Source organism: Gallinula chloropus (genome assembly GCF_964237585.1).
Source record: "Gallinula chloropus genome assembly, contig: HAP1_SCAFFOLD_509, whole genome shotgun sequence".
Taxonomy (NCBI): Eukaryota; Metazoa; Chordata; class Aves; order Gruiformes; family Rallidae; genus Gallinula; species Gallinula chloropus.
In genome coordinates, this window is record NW_028168143.1 from 5,438 (window position 1) to 26,748 (window position 21,311).

The 21,311-nt window shown below is 64.7% G+C and overlaps 1 protein-coding gene across 1 annotated transcript in view; it reads right to left on the reverse strand.

Moving 5' to 3' along the window:
* Positions 1–285: 285 nt before the first annotated feature.
* The window catches only part of SYNGAP1 (synaptic Ras GTPase activating protein 1), a gene marked incomplete at its 3' end in the record, with an annotated part of 28,363 nt that continues 7,337 nt past the window's right edge, over positions 286–21,311 (reverse strand). The window contains exons 4-15 of the mRNA XM_084281132.1: positions 19,198–19,351; positions 16,615–16,713; positions 12,887–13,441; positions 11,608–11,752; positions 10,354–10,498; positions 10,011–10,247; positions 9,117–9,318; positions 8,236–8,411; positions 7,910–7,951; positions 6,382–7,216; positions 3,750–3,923; positions 286–501 (exon numbers count right to left, since the gene is read on the reverse strand). Of these exons, the coding sequence (XP_084137258.1) occupies positions 286–501; positions 3,750–3,923; positions 6,382–7,216; positions 7,910–7,951; positions 8,236–8,411; positions 9,117–9,318; positions 10,011–10,247; positions 10,354–10,498; positions 11,608–11,752; positions 12,887–13,441; positions 16,615–16,713; positions 19,198–19,351 (2,980 nt within the window). The remainder of the gene's footprint in view (positions 502–3,749; positions 3,924–6,381; positions 7,217–7,909; positions 7,952–8,235; positions 8,412–9,116; positions 9,319–10,010; positions 10,248–10,353; positions 10,499–11,607; positions 11,753–12,886; positions 13,442–16,614; positions 16,714–19,197; positions 19,352–21,311) is intronic.

Sequence of the window (21,311 nt, forward strand, 5' to 3'; positions counted from 1 at the left end):
CCATGTCCATGTCCCCATGTCCCCATGTCCTCCTGTGTCCCCATGTCCTCCATGTCCCCATGTCCATGTCCTCCATGTCCTCATGTCCTCCTGTGTCCCCATGTCCCCATGTCCACATCCCTCCATGTCCCCACGTCCTCCACGTCCCCACATCCACATCCCTCCCCGTCCCCCTACACCCCCACATCCCCCCACACCCCAACCCCCCTCTCCCCTCCCCACCTTCTCCCCTCCCCGCCAGCGTCCCCGGTGTCCCCTGGCGGCGCCCGGGGCCGGGTGCCTCCCTCACCTGCCGATGATGCTCTTGATCTGGGAGTCCTTCTCGGCCTGCTGCTGGCGCAGGCGCTTCTCGCTCTGCTCCAGGCGGTGCTGGTACTGGAGCAGGATGCGGCTGGTCTGCTCCTCCTGGGACACCAGGCGCCGCTCGTACTCCTCCAGCTTGCGGTTGGACATGTGGAGCCGCTCCTTCAGCGAGTGGATCTCCTCCTCGTACTCCTTCACCTGCCACAGAGCACACTGCAGGGCGCGGGGACACGGCGGGGCACGGGGGGACACACCCTGTGGTGACAGCTGGGGCAGAACTGTGGTGACACCTTGGAACCCCCGTGATGACACCTGGACACCTGGAACTTCCCATGATGGCACCTGGGTCCCAACCATGGTGACACCTTGGAACCCCCGTGATGACACCTGGACACCTGGCTACCCAACCATGGTGGCACCTGGGTCCCAACCATGGTGACACCTGGACACCTGGAACCCCCCCCCATGATGGCACCTGGACACCTGGGTCCCAACCATGGTGAAACCTTGGAACCCCCATGATGACACTTGGACATCTAGAACCTCCCATGATGACACCTCAGTCCCAACTGTGGTGACACCTGGAACCCCCCCATGATGACACTTGGACACCTGGGTCGCAACCATGGTGACACCTGGACACCTTGGAACCCCCCCATGATGACACCTGGACACCTGGGTCCCAACTGTGGTGACACCTTGGAACCCCCGTGATGACACCTGGACACCTGGAACTTCCCATGATGGCACCTGGGTCCCAACTGTGGTGACACCTGGACACCTTGGAACTCCCCCAAGATGACACTTGGACATCTGGGTCCCAACCATGGTGACACCTGGGTCTCAACTGTGGTGACACCTGGACACCTGGAACCCCCCCCATGATGACACTTGGACACCTGGGTCCCAACTGTGGTGACACCTTGGAACCCCTGTGATGACACTTGGACACCTGGAACCTGCCATGATGGCACCTGGGTCTCAACTGTGGTGACACCTGGACACCTGGAAATCCCCCCCCCCATGATGACACTTGGACACCTGGGTCCCAACTGTGGTGACACCTGGACACTTGGAACCCCTCCATGATGACACCTGGACACCTGGGTCCCAACCATGGTGACACCTGGACACCTTGGAACCCCCCCCATGATGACACTTGGACACCTGGGTCCCAACCATGGTGACACCTGGACACCTGGAACCCCCCCATGATGACACTTGGACACATGGAACCCCCCCCATGATGACACTTGGACATCTGGGTCCCAACCATGGTGACACCTTGGAACCCCCATGATGACACTTGGACACCTAGAACCTCCCATGATGGCACCTGGGTCCCAACTGTGGTGACACCTGGACACCTGGAACCCCCCCATGATGACACTTGAACACCTGGATCCCAACTGTGGTGACACCTTGGAACCCCCATGATGACACCTGGGTCCCAACTATGGTGACACCTGGACACCTGGAACCCCCCCCATGATGACACCTGGACACCTGGCTACCCAACTATGGTGACACCTGGGTCCCAACCATGGTAACATCTGGACATCTTGAGCCCCCCCCATGGTGACACCCGGAACCCCCTCGTGATGACACCTGGATCCCGACCATAGTGACACCTAGAACCCCCGTAATGACACTTGGACACGTGGAACCTCCCATGATGGCACCTGGCTACCCACCATGGTGACACCTGGACAAACATCCCTCATGGTGACACCTGGGTCCCAACCATGGTGACATCTGGACACCTGGAACTCCCTGTGATGACTCCTGGGTCACGGCCATGGTGACACCCAAACTCCTTGACCCACCCCTTTGATGACACCTGGAACCCCCTGTGGTGTCCCCATGTCCCCTGGGGTTCTCCCTGGGGGTGTCCCTGGGGTGTCTCTGGGGTGTCCTCGGGGTCCCTGGGGTGTCTCTGGGGGTGTCCCTGGGGTTCTCCCTGGGGCTGTCCCTGTGGTGTCCCCGGGCTGTCCCCGTGTCCCCTGGGGGTGTCCCTGGGGATGTCCCTGGGCTGTGCCCATGTCTCCTGGCGGTGTCCCTGGGGTTCTCCCTGGGGCTGTCCCGGTGTCCCCTGGGGGTGTCCCTGGGGTTCTCCCCAGGCTGTTCCCATGTCCCCTGGGTGTCTCCCCGGTGCTGTGCTGGTGTCCCCTGGGGGTGTCCCTGGGGTTCTCCCCAGGCTGTGCCCATGTCCCTTGGGGGTGTCTCTGGGGGTATCCCTGAGGTTCTCCCTGGGGTTCTCCCTGGGAACACCCCTGGGGGTGTCCCTGGGGGTGTCCCCGGCGCTGTGCCGGTGTCCCCTGGGGGTGTCCCTGGGCTGTCCCCGTGTCCCCTGGGTTTCTCCCTGGGGGTGTCCCTGGGGTTCTCCCGGGCTGTGCCCATGTCGCCTGGGGGTGTCCCTTGGGGGTGTCCCCTGGGGGTATCCCTGGGGTTCTCCCTGGGGTTCTCCCCGGGCTGTGCCGGTGTCCCCTGGGGGTGTCCCTGGGCTGTCCCCATGTCCCCTGGGGGTCTCCCCGGGCTGTGCCGGTGTCCCTTGGGGGTGTCCCTGGGGGTGTCCCCGGTGCTGTGCCGGTGCCCCCTGGGGGTATCCCTGGGGTTCTCCCTGGGGTTCTCCCCGGGCTGTGCCGGTGTCCCCTGGGGGTGTCCCTGGGGGTGTCCCTGGCGCTGTGCCGGTGCCCCCTGGGGGTGCCCTGGGGATGTCCCTGGGCTGTGCCGGTGTCCCCTGGGGGTGTCCCTGGGCTGTCCCCGTGTCCCCTGGGAGTATCCCTGAGGTTCTCCCTGGGGGTTCTCCCTGGGCTGTCCCGGTGTCCCCTGGGGGTGTCCCCGGCACTGTGCCGGTGTCCCCTGGGGGTATCCCTGGGCTGTCCCCGTGTCCCCTGGGTTTCTCCCTGGGGGTGTCCCTGGGGTTCTCCTGGGCTGTCCCCGTGTCCCCTGGGTTTCTCCCTGGGGATGTCCCTGGGGTTCTCCCCGGGCTGTGCCGGTGTCCCCTGGGGGTGTCCCTGGGCTCTCCCGGTGTCCCCTGGGGGTGTCCCTGGGGGTGTCCCCGGCGCTGTGCCGGTGCCCCCTGGGGGTGTCCCTGGGGTTCTCCCCGGCGCTGTGCCGGTGTCCCCTGGGGGTCTCCCCGGGCTGTGCCGGTGTCCCCTGGGGGTGTCCCTGGGGTTCTCCCCGGGCTGTGCCGGTGCCCCCTGGGTGTGCCCCTGGGGGTCTCCCTGGGCTGTGCCGGTGTCCCCTGGGGGTGTCCCTGGGCTGTCCCCATGTCCCCTGGGGTTCTCCCCGGGCTGTCCCCATGTCCCCTGGGGGTGTCCCTGGCGGTGTCCCTGGGGTTCTCCCTGTGGTTCTCCCCGGGCTGTGCCGGTGTCCCCTGGGGGTGTCCCTGGGGGTGTCCCCGGCGCTGTGCCGGTGCCCCCCCGCGGGCGTGGGGCCCCTACCCGGTCCAGCCGGCTCTCGTCCATGGACTTGGAGTACTCCTTCAGCTTGTACTCCTCGCGCTCGATGTGGGAGCTCTCGATGTCGGCCGAGAGGTGGGGCATGTTGGACACCCAGGCCACCGTGCGCTCCGCCGCCGGCAGCACCGGGTTCAGCGTCGACGGCGTCTGCGAGGCCTGGGGGGAGCGGGGGGGATGGAGGGGGGCATGGGGACATGGGGACATGGGGGGGACGGGGGGACATGGGGGGGACATGGGGGATGGGAGAACAGGGGGATGGGGGTGACAGGGGGCATGGAGGGACATGGGGACATGGGGGGGACGGGGGGGGACAGGGGGGATGGGGGAACAGGGGGATGGGGGGGACAGGGGGCATGGAGGGGACATGGGGACATGGGGGGGACACAGAGGGGACATGGGGCATGAGGGTGACAGGGGGGATGGGGGGACAAGGGGATGGGGGGCACAGGGGGCATGAGGGTGACAGGGGGGATGGGGAGACACAGAGGGGACATGGGGCATGGGGGGGACACGGGGGATGGGGGGACACAGAGGGGACATGGGGCATGAGGGTGACAGGGGGGATGGGGGGACAGGGGGATGGGGGGGACAGGGGGCCATGGGGGGACATGGGGACATGGAGGGGACAGGGGGACATGGGGATATGGGGGGGACATGGGGGGGACAGGGGGGATAGGGGAACAGGGGGATGGGGGGGATACGGGGGCATGGGGGGGACACGGGGCATGGGAGGGACAGGGGCACACAGGGACATGGGAGGGACATGGGGCATGGTGGGGACAGGGGGGACAGGGGACACAGAGGGGACATGGGGCATGGGGGACACAGTGGACAGGGGGGACACAGAGGGGACATGGGGCATGGGGGGACAGGGGACACAGCGGGGACACAGGGGGGACATGGGGCATGGGGGGACAGGGGGGACAGGGGACACAGGGGGGACACAGAGGGGACATGGGGCATGGGGGGACAGGGGGGACAGGGGACACAGGGGGGACACAGAGGGGACATGGGGCATGGGGGGACAGGGGGGACAGGGGACACAGGGGGGACACAGAGGGGACATGGGGCGTGGGGTGGACAGGGGACACAGGGGGGACACAGAGGGGACATGGGGCATGGGGGGGACACAGGGGACAGGGGGGACACAGGGGGGACATGGGGCATGGGGGGGACACAGGGGACAGGGGGGACACAGGGGGGACATGGGGCATGGGGTGGGCTCGTCCTCATGGTGCCTGCTGGGTGCTCCGCGCCCCGTGTCCAACCACAGGCTTAGGGTGTCCCCACGTGCCCCCCAACCCCACCATGGCCCCCCATGGCCCCCCATGGCCCACAACCCCCCCACATCCCCCCATGTCCCCAGTGCCCACCACATCCCCATGGCCCCCAACCCCACCATGTCCCTATGTCCCCATGTCCCCATGTCCCCCCATGTCCCTCATCCCCACACATCCCCATGGCCCCCAACCCCACCATGTCCTCACGTCCCATCACATCCCCCCTGTCCCCTCATGTGTCCCCATGTCCCACCACGTCCCCACATCCCCCCACATCCCCATGTCCCTCCACATCCCTCCTGTCCCCCCCATCCTCCCATGTCCCAGTGTCCCACCACGTCCCCACATCCCCCCACATCCCCCCACATCCCCATGTCCCTTCACATCCCCCCCGTCCCTCCCTGTCCCCCCATGTCCCTCCATGCCCCCCACATCCCTCATCCCCCCACACCCCCAAATCCCCACATCCCTCCACATCCCCCCTGTGTCCCCATGTCCCACCACGTCCCCACATCCCCCTACATCCCTCCACATCCCCATGTCCCTTCACATCCCCCCTGTCCCTCCCTGTCCCCCCATGTCCCTGTGTCCCACCACATCCCCCCACACCCCCATGTCCCTCCACATCCCCCCCGTCCCTCCCCGTCCCCCCATGTCCCTCCATGCCCCCCGCATCCCTCATCCCCCCACACCCCCAAATCCCCACATCCCTCCACATCCCCCCTGTGTCCCCAAGTGTCCCCATGTCCCACCACGTCCCCACATCCCCCCACATCCTCCCACATCCCTCCACATCCCCCCTGTCCCTCCCTGTCCCCCATGTCCCTGTGTCCCACCACATCCCCACATCCCCATGTCCCTCCACATCCCCCCTGTCCCCCCCTGTCCCCCTATGTCCCAGTGTCCCACCATGTCCCCACATCCCCATGTCCCTCCACATCCCCCCACATCCCCATGTCCCACCATGTCCCCACATCCCCATGTCCCCACATCCCCCCACATCCCCATGTCCCTCCACATCCCCCCTGTCCCCCCATGTCCCCCCATGTCCCTCCATGCCCCCCGCATCCCTCATCCCCCCCACCCCCAAATCCCCACATCCCTCCACATCCCCATGTCCCTCCCTGTCCCCCCATGTCCCTGTGTCCCACCATGTCCCCACATCCCCCCACATCCCTCCACATCCCCCACGTCCCTCCCTGTCCCCCCATGTCCCTCCATGCCCCCCGCATCCCTCATCCCCCCACACCCCCAAATCCCCACATCCCTCCACATCCCCCCCCACCCTCCCCCGTGTCCCCCTCCCCATCCCCAGCCCCTATCCCCCCCCCCACCTGCTTGGTGACGGGCGGCTTCATCCCGGCCACCGACGCCTCCTTGGCCAGGGAGGGCTGTCGGGACCGGGGGGGCCCGTAGGACGGTTCGGGGGACGCCAGCAAATTCCCACTGGCCGGTCGGGGTTTGGAGGGGACCCCCAAAGCCGCCGGCCCCGCCGGCCCCCCACCTTTCCCAGCTCGTGCTCCCCGAGGGGTGGGGGGCGGGGGGGCCCCGATGGTGATTTGGGGGGGGGCCAGGCTGTCCTGCAGGGAGAGCTGCCGCCGGCTGAAGTCCCCCCCGGGCCGGGCGAACTCGTCGCTGTAGCTGTGGCTGTGGGTGATGTGTTTCGGGGGGGGCGCCGCCAGCTCCTCGCTCTTGCTGTACCCGTGCAAGGGGGGGGCGAAGGGCCCCTCACCCCCCGGCTCGGGACCCCGTAAAGGTCCGTCGGCCGCCAAATGAAAGAGAGGGTTCTGGAAGGAAAGGGGGACCCGCAACTGGGGACCCCCAGGTTCGGGGACCCCCAAACGTGGGGGGGCCAAACTAGAGGCGCTACCCTGCGAAAGGCGACCGGGACGAAGGCCACCCCCAGCCCCCCCCGGAGCGGGACCCCCGGCGGCCAGCAGCTCGGCGGGCAAGCTGGGGACGCTGTCCACGCGGCCGTCCTGCAGGTCCAGCATGGAGACGCTCTTGCCCACCCCCAGGGCCCCCCGGCCCCCCTCGGGCTCCGTCAGGTCGGAGCTGCTGGTGCAGTAGGCGGGGGAGGAGCGGGCCAGGGGCGGGCGGCTCAGCACCAGCACCTCCTGCGGCCCCTTCTCCTGGGGAGGGGAGGGCAGGCGGGGCACCTCCATGGAGCTGGTGGGGGGGAATTAGGGGGTGGGGAGGTCAGTTTGGTGCTGTGTCCAAGCCTGACCGGACTCGTCGGCATGCCCAGCCTCATCCCATCCCATCCCATCCCATCCCATCCCATCCCATCCCATCCCATCTCATCCCATCCCATCTTCATCCCATCCCCATCCCATCTTCATCCCATCCCACCTCATCCCATTCCCATTCCATCCCATCTTCATCCCATCCCAACTCATCCCATCCCCACCCCATCCCATCCTCATCCCACCCCATCCCATCTTCATCCCACCCCACTTCACCCCATCCCACCTCACCCCACTTCACCCCATCCTAACTCATCCCACCCCATCCCATCTTCATCCCACCCCATCCCATCTCATCTTCATCCCATCTCCAACCTCATCCCATCCCACCCCAATCCCACCCCATCCCATCCCCATCCCACCCCATCTCATCCCATCCTATCCCCATCCCACCCCATCCTATTTTCATCCTATCCCCATCCCACCCCACCCCATCCCATCCCATCCCATCCCATCCCACCCCATCCCATCCACATCCCACCCCATCCCATCCACATCCCATCCCCACCCCATCCCATCCCCACCCCACTCCATCCCAACTCATCCCACCCCATCCCATCTTCATCCCATCCCCATCCCATCCCCATCCCACCCCATCCCACCCCCCGTCACCCACCTGTTGAGGCCCCGCACCATGTAGGACTGGAGGTCAACGGAGCTGCGGGAACAGAGAGCAGGTGACCACGGGGATCCGTGGCTGGAGGAGACACCCCAGGTGAGACCAAGGGGACATGTCAGGACACCAGAGGACACGGGGGGACACAGGGGGACGCGAGGGGACGCGGTGGGGGGACATGCGGGGACGCGGCAGGGGGAGATACGGGGGCTGAAGGTAGGAAGGACGTGGGAGGCCCCACGAGGCTGGAGGTGCCCAGGAGGCACCGAGGGGGGACGTGGGGGGGGACGCCGGGGGTCAGGGGGAGGTTCTTGGGGGGTCCCCACCTGTTGAGGTCACGGACGAGGTAGGGCTGGAGGTCGGCCGAGGGTCCCCGCAGCACCAGCCCCTTGGGGGGCAGCCGCTCGCCCTGGCTCGGCTGCCGCTGCAGGTGGGGGTTGCGCAGGGCCACGCTGATGTCCGTCAGCAGCCGGGGCAGAGGGCCCAGCTTCAGCAGGGCTTCCTGGGGGGGGACAGGTCAGACACGTGTCCCCACCACCCCCCCGGAACCCCAGGAACCTCCTCTGGGGGGGTTGGACCTCATGGGGTGGGATGTGAGGGGATGGGACCTCATGGGGTGGGACACGAGGAGATGGGACCTTCTGGGGTGGGACATGAGGAGATGGGACCTCCTGGGGTGGGATATGAGGGGATGGGACCTTCTGGGGTGGGACATGAGGGGATGGGACCTTCTGGGGTGGGACATGAGGAGATGGGACCTCCTGGGGTGGGACACAAGGAACTGGGACCTCCTGGGGTGGGACATGAGGAACTGGGACCTCCTGGGGTGGGACATAAGGAGATGGGACCTCATGGGTTGGGACATGAGGGGCTGGGACCTCCTGGGGTGGGACATGAGGGGATGGGACCTTCTGGGGTGGGACACGAGGGGCTGGAACACCAGTGACCTCCCATGGTGGGACATGGGTGGATGGGACCCCAGGAACCTCCCCATCTACTCTGGACCCCCCCAAAAAAATTCCCCTCCAGAGCCAACCAGATGTCCAGGGTGCCCAAACCTCCCCAAAGTAGAACTTCTCTGGTGGCTTCAGTCCCCACCCAGGACATCCCACCCCCCTGGAGACCCCACCCCCCTGGAGACCCCACCCCCCCTGGAGATCCCACCCCCCCTGGAGACCCCACCCCATCACGGGGAGCAGGGGGGCACCTTGCTGAGCTGGGACATGACCTCCCAGAGCAGGGCGTGCAGGGTGGAGAGCTCGCGGCCCAGGTCGATGTAGCCCTCGAAGCTGGTGCTGTTGGTGAGGGTGTCCAGGTTGGAGATCTCGTAGAGGAACTGCTGCATGCTGGTCCACTCCAGCTCCAGGAACTCGTTCATGAAGGCCATGTACTCCTCCTTGCTGCCAAACCTGTGGGAGGGCGCTCGGAAGGGGCTCCAAGGGACCACCAGTGGTTCTCCTGCTCCATCCCAGCTTCCCCTGACACCTTCTGTCCCCTCAAGCGTCCAGGTAAAGCCATGGATGGTCTTTATCCATCCATCCATCCATCCATCCATCCATCCATCCATCCATCCATCCATCCATTCATCCATCCATCATCCATCCATCATCCATCCATCCATCCATCCATCCATCCATCCATCCATCCATCACCCATCCATCCATCCATCATCCATCCATCATCCATCCATCCATCACCCATCCATCCATCCAACCATCCATCCATCATCCATCCATCCATCCATCCATCCATCCATCCATCCATCCATCATCCATCCATCATCCATCCATCCATCCATCCATCCATCCCTCCATCCATCCATCATCCATCCATCCATCCATCATCCATCCATCCATCCATCCATCCATCCATCCATCCCCCATCATCCATCCATCCTCCATCCATCCATCCATCATCCACGTCCCACCACCAACTCCTCCACCCTCCTTCCCTCCATCCACCCATCTCCTCCCCATCTCTCCACCCCTCCACCCACCCCACCCCCCAAACTCCACCCACCTCCAGACCTCCCCTCCCTCCTCCTCCTCCCCCCCACCCCCTCCCCATCCTCCCACCCATCCCCCAGCGCCGGGACCCTCACTTGGTGAAGTTGGCCAGGTTCTGGATGACCTTGGCGATGAGGGTGAGGGTGCGGGCGGTCTGCTCGTCGGGGTACTCCTGCATCAGGCCGAAGAGGCTGGGGGACATCACGGCGGGGCAGAGGAACCTCAGGAAGAGCGAGGCGCTGATCAGCCGGTCGGCGATGTCCTCGCGGCCGCGCTCGGCGCACCGCAGCCGCCACGAGGCGAAGACCTCCTTCAGCTCCCGCGGGAACACGCTGCGCGGGCGGGAGAAGGTTGGGGGGGGTGGGATGTGTGTGTGTTGGGGTCAAGGACCACGCGGTGGGACCACCCCAGGGTCCGTCCCCGGGCCGAAGGACTCACCAGTGGGAGTTGACCACCTTGCAGAGGGCCAGCTCGCAGCACATGCGCAGGTTGGCCTGGTGGTCGGCCAAGGTGGAGGCCGAGCACTTCATGGGGTCCACCTCGCAGTTCTCCTCCGACTCGTACAGCGCCCGGATGAACTCGCCTGCGCGGGGATGGGGGTGTCGGGCAGGACCGTCCCCACCACCCCACAACACCCCACACACACCCTCCCCCGGGGAGGGGCAGCCCCGCGGGGACGTGGCCGCGGGAAGGGGCCCCCAATGTGACCCATGGGCAGGAGAAGGGGCTGCCAGAGTGACCCATGGGTAGGAGAAGGGGCCACCAACGTGACCCATGGGCAGGAGAAGGGGTCACCAGAGTGACCCTTGGCCATGAGAAGGGGACACCGACATGACCCATGGGCAGGATAAGGGGCCACCAGAGTGACCCATGGCCAGGAGAAGGGGCCACCAACGTGACCCTTGGCCAGGAGAAGGGGCCACCACTGTGACCCATGGCCAGGAGAAGGGACCACCAGAGTGACCCATGGGGAGAAGAAGGGACCCCCTAAGAGACCCACGGGCAGGAGAAAGAGCCACCAGAGTGACCCATGGCCAGGAGAAGGGGCCACCAGAGTGACCCATGGGCAGGAGAAGGGGCCACCTGAGTGACCCATGGTCAGGAGATGGGGCCACCAGAGTGACCCTTGGCCATGAGAAGGGGACACCAACATGACCCATGGGCAGGAGAAGGGGCCACCAGAGTGACCCTTGGCCATGAGAAGGGGACACCAACATGACCCTTGGCCATGAGAAGGGGCCAGCAGTGTGACCCATGGGCAGGAGAAGGGACTACCTAAATGACCCTTGGCCAGGAGAAGGGGCCACCAGAGTGACCCATGGGCAAGAGAAAGGGGCCACCAATGTGACTCATGGCCAGAAGAAGAGACCACCCAACCAGCCCTTGGCCGTGAGAAGAGACCACCCAAAAACCCCATGGCCACGAGAAGGGACCACCCAACCACCCCTTGGCCATGTCCCTGAGGACCATCCTACAACCAGGCGCTGACAACCACCCAGTTGTACCCAAACAGGACCCTGGCCACGAGAAGGTCCCACCTGACCATCCCACAGCCTATCCCAGTGGGGACACGGCCACGTGTGGTGACCTCCCAGTGTGACCTGGCCATGGGGGTGGGAGCTGGGTGGTGGGGGGTGGCCCTGGGCGCGGTGGGGCGCTGGAGGGGGGCTGGAGGGGGCTGGAGGGGCTCACCGATGGCGTCCTTGAGGTATTTCTGGCCGATGAGTTTCAGGTACTCCTCTATGGCTTTCGTGGCCAGCGTGTTCTCCCGGAAGATCAGGTGCTCCCGGTCCATGAAGCGATCCACCTCCGTCATGGCCATGTCCGACAGGAAGTCCTGCCCACGGCCGACAGGGCACAACAATGAGGGGCCTGATCCCCAGCAGCCCAGCCCAGAGCTGGGCATCTGTCCCATCCATCATCCATCCATCCATCCATCCATCCATCCATCCATCCATCCATCCATCATCCATCATCCATCCATCCATCCATCCATCCATCCATCCATCCATCCATCCATCATCCATCCATCCATCCATCCATCCATCATCCATCCATCATCCATCCATCCATCATCCATCCATCCATCATCCATCCATCATCCATCCATCCACCCATCCATCCATCCATCCATCCATCCATCCATCCATCCATCATCCATCATCTATCCATCATCCATCATCCATCCATCCATCCATCCATCCATCCATCCATCCATCCATCATCCATCATCCATCCATCCATCCATCCATCCATCCATCCATCCATCCATCCATCATCCATCCATCATCCATCCATCCATCCATCCATCCATCCATCCATCATCCATCCATCATCCATCCATCCATCCATCCATCCATCCATCATCCATCCATCATCCATCCATCATCCATCCATCCATCCATCCATCCATCCATCCATCCATCCATCATCCATCCATCCATCATTCATCCATCCATCATCCATCCATCATCCATCCATCCATCCATCCATCCATCCATCCATCATCCATCCATCATCCATCCATCCATCCATCCATCCATCCATCCATCATCCATCCATCCATCCATCCATCCATCCATCCATCATCCATCCATCCATCATCCATCCATCCATCCATCCATCCATCCATCCATCCATCCATCATCCATCCATCCATCCATCATCCATCCATCATTCCATCCATCCATCATCCATCCATCATCCATCCATCCTCATCCATCCATCCATCCATCCATCATCCATCCATCATCCATCCATCCATCCATCCACCCATCCATCCATCCATCCATCCATCATCCATCCATCCATCCATCCATCATCCATCCATCCATCCATCCATCATCCATCTATCCATCATCCATCACTCACCCATCATCCATCATCCATCACCCATCCTCCACCCCCCCACCCTCCCTCCCACCCTTCCCCCCACCCTCTCCCCCTCCCCCCCACCCCATCCCCACCCCACCTTGGCCTTCCCAGTGCTCTGCAAGATGTGCACCAAGGCGCAGGCCACCTCCTCCTTGCTCTTCACGCTCAGCACGGGCTCCAGCACGGCGCAGAGCATCCGGTAGTTATTGGTCACGTACTCAGCAAACTCCTTGTAGAGCTCCATGGGCAGGATGCTCATGGTCTGGAAGCGGCTCTTCACCCTCAGGGCGGGACAACCCGCCTTGCTCTTGCTGCCGCTGGGCTGGCTGAGCGGGTACCACTGCTCGGCGAAGTGCCTGCCGGTGACGCTGGCGATGGGGATGCTGACCATCCCCACGTAGTTACTCTTGTCCTTCTTCCTCTTCTTGTCCGTGTCCTTGTAGAGGTGGAGGCGGATGGTCCTGACGGCCGGCAGGTTGTTGAACTCGAAGTGTTCGCCCCAGAAGACGTTGTCCGTCCGCGCCTTGCTGGTGGTGCGGGCGTACAGCATGTCGTCCAGGCACAGCTCGCAGTAGTAGCGCTTCTTGGGGGGCAGGTCCCGCGCCTCGATCACCCACAGCTTCAGCACGTTGTCCACGCGACGGCTGTTGTCCTGGGGGGGGGAAGGGTAGAGGGGGGAGGTGGGGTGGTCAGTTGGGTGGGGGGGGAGGTGGGTGGGGGGAAGGTGGGAGGGGAAGGTGGGGGGTCACTTGGGTGGGGGGTCAGTTGGGTGGGGGGATGGTGGGTGGGGGGGAAGGTGGGGGGTCAGTTGGGTGGGGGGTCAGTTGGGTGGGGGGGAGGTGGAGGGGTCAATTGGGTGGGGGGAGAGGTGGGGGGAAGGAGGTCAGTTGGGTGGGGGGAGGTGGGGTGGTCAGTTGGGTGGGGGGAAGGTGGGGTGGTCAGTTGGGTGGGGGGGGAGGTGGGTGGGGGGGAAGGTGGGGTGGTCAGTTGGGTGGGGGGTCAGTTGGGTGGGGGGGAGGTGGGTGGGTGGGAAGGTGGGGGGTCAGTTGGGTGGGGGGTCAGTTGGGTGGGGGGGAGGTAGGGGGTGGGGAAAGGAAGGAGGTCAGTTGGGGGGGAGGTGGGGGGTCAGTTGGGTGGGGGGAAGGTGGGGTGGTCAGTTGGGTGGGGAGGGAGGTGGGCGAGGGGAAAGGAGGGAGGTCAGTTGGGCAGGGGGGAGGTGGGGGGTCAGTTGGGTGGGGGGTCAGTTGGGGGGGGGAGGTGGGGTGGTCAGTTGGGTGGGGGGGAAGGATGGAGGTCAGTTGGGTGGGGGGGAGGTGGAGGGGTCAGTTGGGTGGGGGGGAGGTGGGGTGGTCAGTTGGGTGGGGGGTCAGTTGGGTGGGGGGGAGGTGGAGGGGTCAGTTGGATGGGGGGGAGGTGGAGTGGTCAGTTGGGTGGGGGGGAAGGTGGGGGGGTCAGTAGGGTGGAGGGGGGAGTTGGGTGTGGGGGAAGGTGGGGGGACAGTTGGGTGGGGGGTCAGTTGGGTGGGGGGAGATGGGGGGTGGTCAGTTGGGTGGAGGGGGAGGTGGGTGGGGGGGAAGGTGGGGGGTCAGTTGGGTGGGGGGGATGGTGGGTGGGGGAGAAGGTGGGGGGAAGGATGGAGGTCAGTTGGGTGGGGGGGTCAGTTGGGTGGGGGGGGAGGTGGGTGGGGGGGAAGGTGGGGGGTCATTTGGGTGGGGGGGGAGGTAGGGGGCCAGTTTCGTGGGGGGACAGTTGGGTGGGGGGGAGGTGGGTGGAGGGAAGAAGGGGGGCCAGTTGGGTGGGGAGGGTGGGGGGTTGTCAGTTGGGTGGGGGGTCAGTTGGGTGGGGGGGGAGGTGGGTGGGGTGGAAGGTGGAGGGGAAGGATGGAGGTCAGTTGGGTTGGGGGGACGGTGGGTGGGAGTCAGTTGGGTGGGGGGTCAGTTGGGTGGGGTTGAGGTGGGGGTGGGGAAGGAAGGAGGTCAGTTGGGTGGAGGGGGAGGTGGGGGGTCAGTTGGGTGGGGGGGGAGGTAGGGGGTCAGTTTTGTGGGTGGTCAGTTGGGTGGGGGGGAGGTGAGGGGTCAGTTGGGTGTGGGGGGAAGATGGGTGGTGGGACAGGTAATGGGAGGTGGGGGAGGGAAGGTGGAAGGTCAATTGGGTGGGGGGGGAGGTGGGTAGGAGGTCGGTTGGGTGGGGGGGTCAGTTGGGTGGGGGGATGTGGGGTGGTGGGACAGGCAGTGGGAGGTGGGGACAGGTGACCATGGGGCGTAGGGGTGACCCCAGGGGTCAAGCCCAGTTGAGCAGCCACCAGCAATCCCAGGGCAGTGGGACCCCAGGGGGACCCCAGGGGACATCGCACTGGGTGACCGTCACCCAACCACCCCCACCAGGCGACCACCCCCATCATCACCAGTTGACTGTCCCCATCATCACCAGTTGATTGTCCCCACCCCCACCAGGTGACCACCCTCACCAGTTGACCATCCCCATCAGTTGATCGTCCCCATCATCACCAGTTGACCACCCTGTCCCCACCGTTGACTGTCCCCATCACCAGGTGACCACCACCACCAGCTGACCGTCCCCATCCCCACCAGTTGACCAACCCACCAGTTGACCATCCCCATCCTCAACAAGTGATCACCTCCACCAGTTGGCCATCTCCACCAGTTGACCTTCCCCATCCTCTGCAGTTGACCACCCACACCAGTTGACCATCCCCATCATCACCAGTTGGCCACCCCACCAGTTGACCATCCCCATCATCACCAGTTGACCTTTCCCACCAGTTGACCATCCCCATTATCACCATTTGACCATCCCCATCATCACCAGTTGACCTTTCCCACCAGTTGACCATCCCCATTATCACCATTTGACCATCCCCATCATCACCAGTTGACCACCCCACCAGTTGACCTTCCCCATCCCCACCAATTGACCACCCCCACCATTTGACCATCCCCATCATCACCAGTTGACCAGCCCACCAGTTGACCATCCCCATCCTCACCAGTTAAACATCCCCATCCCCCCCAGTTGACCATCCCCATCATCACCAGTTGACCACCCCCACCAGTTGACCATCCCCATCATCACCAGTTGACCATTCCCATCCCCACCAGTTGACCATCCCCATCATCACCAGGTGACCATCCCCACCAGTTGACCATCCCCATCTCCACCAGTTGACCACCCCCATCAGTTGACCTTCATCGTCATCACCAGGTGACCTTTCCCACCAGTTGACCATCCCCATCATCACCAGGTGACCATTCCCACCAGTTGACCATCCCCATCATCACCAGTTAACCATCCCCATCCCCCCAGTTGACCATCCCCATCATCACCAGTTGACCATCCCCACCAGTTGACCATCCCCACCAGTTGACCTTCCCCATCCCCACCAGTTGACCATCCCCATCAGCTGACCATCTTCATCATCATCAGTTGACCATCTCCACCAGCTGACCATCCTCATCCTCACCAGCTGACCATCACCATCCCCCCCAGCTGACCATCCCCAACCCCCCCTGTTGACCACCCCACCAGTTGACCATCCCCATCCTCACCAGTTGACCACCCCCACCAGTTGACCTTCCCCATCCCCACCAGTTGACCATCCCCATCAGCTGACCATCTTCATCATCATCAGTTGACCACCCACACCAGTTGGCCATCCCATCAGTTGACCATCCCCACCAGGTGACCATCCCCACCAGTTGACCATCCCCATCCCCACCAGTTGACCATCCCCATCCTCACCAGTTGACCGTCCCCATCCCCCCAGCTGCCCACCCCCCCCCCCAGCCGCCCCTTCCCACCGCCCACCTTGTTGGGCTTCACGGCTCGCTGCAGGTTCTCGATCCACTTGTCCCTCTCGGCGGCCGAGCGGCAGGCGAAGCACTTGGTCCCCGAGGCCGTTGTCACCTGCGGGTGACAGGACACCAGGGTGACAGGACACCATGAGCAACCATGGCCCAGGGGGACACTGAGAAGGTCCAGGGCCATGACAAGACCAGGGTGACGGGACACCATGACCAACCACAGCCCAGGGGGACACTGAGAAGGTCAAGGCCATGACAAGACAATGGTGACAGTACACCATGATCAACCACGGCCCAGGGGGACACTGAGAAGGTCCAGGGCCATGACAAGACCATGATGATGGGACACCACGACCACTGAGAAGGTCCAGGCCATGACAAGACCATGGTGACAGGACACCATGACCAACCATGGCCCAGGGGGACACTGAGAACGTCCAGGGCCATGACAAGACCATGATGATGGGACACCATGAGCAACCACAGCCCAGGGGGACACTGAGAAGGTCCAGGCCATGACAAGACCATGATGATGGGACACCATGACCAACCACGACCCAGGGGACACTGAGAAGGTCCAGGCTGTGACAAGACCATGATGACGGGACACCATGACCAACCATGGTCTGGGGAGGACACTGAGAAGGTCAAGGCCATGACAAGACCATGATGATGGGACACCACGACCAACCACGGGCCAGGGAGGACACCAAGGATGTTGAGGCCATGACAAGACAACGGTGATGGGACACCACAACCCAGGGAGGATGCCAAGGAGGTCCAGGGCCATGGCAAGACCATGATGATGGGACACCACGACCACTGAGAAGGTCCAGGGCCATGACAAGACAACGGCGACAGGACACCATGACCAACCACAGCCTGGGGAGGACACTGAGAAGGTCCAGGCCATGACAAGACAACGGTGACAGGACACCATGAGCAACCACAGCCCCGGGAGGACACTGAGAAGGTCCAGGGCCATGACAAGACCAGGGTGACGGGACACCATGACCAACCATGGCCCAGGGGGACACTGAGAAGGTCCAGGGCCATGACAAGGCCACAGTGACGGGACACCACGACCACCCAAGGCCCAGGGGGGACAATGAGAAGGTCTGGGGGCCATGACAAGGCCACAGTGATAGGACACCACGACCACCCAAGGCCCAGGGGACCCCCGAGGAGGCCCAGGCCATGACAAGGCCACAGTGACAGGACACCACGACCACCCAAGGCCCAGGGGGGACAATGAGAAGGTCTGGGGGCCATGACAAGGCCACAGTGACAGGACACCACGACCACCCAAGGCCCAGGGGACCCCCGAGGAGGCCCAGGCCATGACAAGGCCACAGTGATGGGACACCACGACCACCCAAGGTCCAGGGGACCCCAGAGGAGGCCCAGGCCATGACAAGGCCACAGTGACAGGACAGCACGACCACCCAAGGTCCAGGGGACCCCAGAGGAGGCCCAGGCCATGACAAGAACATGATGACGGGACACCATGACTACCCAAGGCCCAGGGGACCCCGCGAGGAGGCCCAGGCCATGACAAGGCCACAGTGATGGGACACCATGACCACCCAAGGCCCAGGGGACCCCGCAAGCAGGCCCAGGCTATGACAAGACCATGATGACGGGACACCATGACCACCCAAGGCCCAGGGGACCCCGCAAGCAGGCCCAGGCTATGACAAGACCATGATGATGGGACACCATGACCACCCAAGGCCCAGGGGACCCCCGAGGAGGCCCGGGCCATGACAAGGCCACAGTGACGGGACACCATGACCACCCAAGGCCCAGGGGACACCTCGAGGAGGCCCAGGCCATGACAAGGCCACAGTGACGGGACACCACGACCACCCAAGGCCCAGGGAGAACGTGGAGAAGGTCAAGGCCATGACAAGGCCACAGTGATGGGACACCATGACCACCCAAGGCCCAGGGAGAACGTGGAGAAGGTCAAGGCCATGACAAGGCCACAGTGATGGGACACCATGACTACCCAAGGCCCAGGGGACACCTCGAGGAGGCCCAGGCCATGACAAGGCCACAGTGACGGGACACCACGACCACCCAAGGTCCAGGGGGGACAATGAGAAGGTCTGGGGGCCATGACAAGGCCACAGTGATGGGACACCACGACCACCCAAGGCCCAGGGGACCCCGAGGAGGCCCAGACCATGACAAGACCATGGTGACGGGACACCCAAGGCCCAGGGGACCCGCGAGGAGGCCCAGGCCATGACAAGGCCACAGTGACGGGACACCCAAGGCCCAGGGGACCTGCGAGGAGGCCCAGGCCATGACAAGGCCACAGTGACGGGACACCATGACCACCCAAGGCCCAGGGGACACCTTGAGGAGGCCCAGGCCATGACAAGGCCACAGTGACGGGACACCACGACCACCCAAGGCCCAGGGAGAACGTGGAGAAGGTCAAGGCCATGACAAGGCCACAGTGACGGGACACCACAACCACCCAAGGCCCAGGGGACCCGCGAGGAGGCCCAGGCCATGACAAGGCCACAGTGACGGGACACCCAAGGCCCAGGGGACCCGCGAGGAGGCCCGGGCCTACCTCGAAGCAGAACTCCTGGCCCAGGATGCTGCTGTGCACGGCCTTGATGATGGAGTCTTCATCCAGGTTGAGCTCCAGGGCCTCGGCCGCGCTGCTGGGGCTCAGCAGGGACTCGTGGGAGTGCGACTCCTTGAAGCTCTGCATCAGCCGGGCCCTGGGGGGACACGGGGGGGGACGCTCGGGGTGGGGGGGGGCAGGGGGAGCAGTTTTGGGGGGGAGCTGAGGGGAGGGGAAGGGGCTTTGAGGGGATTTGGTGGGGGGGGGAGGGGGAGGTGGGGAGAAGGTGCCCAGGGGGGTGGTGGTGGTGGTGGTGGTGGTGGCATGCGAGCGGGGGGTGACGGTGGCAGTAGGGGGGTTAATTTTGGGGGGGGGGGGTATATTTTGGAGGGGGTGGGGTACCTGGGGCATCCGCGCGGGACCTGGGGGCGCGTCCGGGGCACCGGGACAGAGAGAGACAGAGTCAGGGCTGGGGGGGGGGGGCTGGGGGTGGGGGGGGGGCAGGGCAGGGGTTGGCGGCATATAGAGTGGGGGGGGGGCACCCAGGAGACACCCCCACCTCCCCCAACACCCCCCCTGCTGTCACATCCTCAGGGACCCCCCCCAAAAATAAAGCCAGAGGGGAGCACCCAGTGTCTGCCCCCCCCAAAAAATGGGGGGGGCTCATGTGGCTAACCCCCCCCCCCCAGCAAGAGGGACCTGGGTGTTTGGCCACCCCCTCCCCTAAAATCACCCCAGTGAGGCCCAGAACCCCCCAAAAAATAGGGGACCCCCCACATCTGCCCCCTCCCCCCAAAAAAAGAGGGGGCTCAGGCATCTTCTTCTCCCCCCCAAAAAATAAGGGGGGGGGGGCAGGCTCCAAAATAAGGGGACACAGCATCTGCCCCCCCCCAAAATGGGGAGGGGGCAGCAAGGCATCATCCCCCCCCCAAGCTCGAGGGGGGGGGGGGTCCCAGGCATCCAGATCCCCCCAAAACCCGAGGGGGGGGTCCCAGGCATCGCCCCCCTTCCCAAACCAGGGTGGGGGTCCCAGGCATCCAGAATCCCCCCCCCCCCAAAACCCGAAGGGGGGGTTCCAGGCACCCAGACACCCCCAAAAACCCGAAGGGGGGTTTCCAGGCATCCAGACCCCCCCCAAAACCCGAGGGGGGGGTCCCAGGCATCTTCCCCCCCCCCCCCCCCGCAGCCGGCAGCTGCCGCGGGTGAGCCGCCCCCGGGCTCTATATTTATCCCCGGGGCTGCGTAAGCAGCGGCCCCCCCCGCGTCCCCCCATCCCCCCCCCCCGCATCACCCCATCCCCCCCCCGTCCCCCCCCCGCGGCCGCCGCTCTCAGCTGCCGTCACCGTCCCCGTGGCACCGGCACCGGCACCGGCGGGGGCGGCGCGGCTGAAAATAGCTCGTGAGCTGCCACCCCCCCCGCGGGGACAGGGGACATCCCCCCACTCGGGGACAAGGGACATCCTCCCCCCGCGGGGATAAGGGACATCACCCCCCCAGAGCATCCCCTGGGGACAGGGGACATCCCCCCCCCCCCCGAGCATCACCTGGGGACAAGGGACATCCCCTCCCAGAGCATCCCTTGGGGACAGGGGACATCCCCCCCCGGGGACAAGGGACATCACCCCCCCAGAGCATCCCCTGGGGACAGGGGACATCCCCCCCCCGGGGACAAGGGACATCCTCCTTCCTTGGGGACAGGGGACATTTCCCCCCCTGGGGACAGGGGACACCCCCCCCCAGAGCATCCCCTGGGGACAGGGGACATCCCCCCCCCATCGGGGACAAGGGACATCCTCCTTCCTTGGGGACAGGCGACATCCCCCCCCTTGGGGACAGGAGACATCCTCCTTCCTTGGGGACAGGGGACATCATCCTCTGGGGACAGGGGACATCCCCCCCAGAGCATCCCCTGGGGACAAGGGACATCCCCCCCCAGAGCATCCCCTGGGGACAGGGGACATCCCCCCCCAGAGCATCTCCTGGGGACAAGGGACATCCCGCCCCAGAGCATCCCCTGGGGACAGGGGACATCCCCCCCCAGAGCATCTCCTGGGGACAAGGGACATCCCCCCCCCAGAGCATCCCCTGGGGACAGGGGACAACCCCCGCCCTCGGGG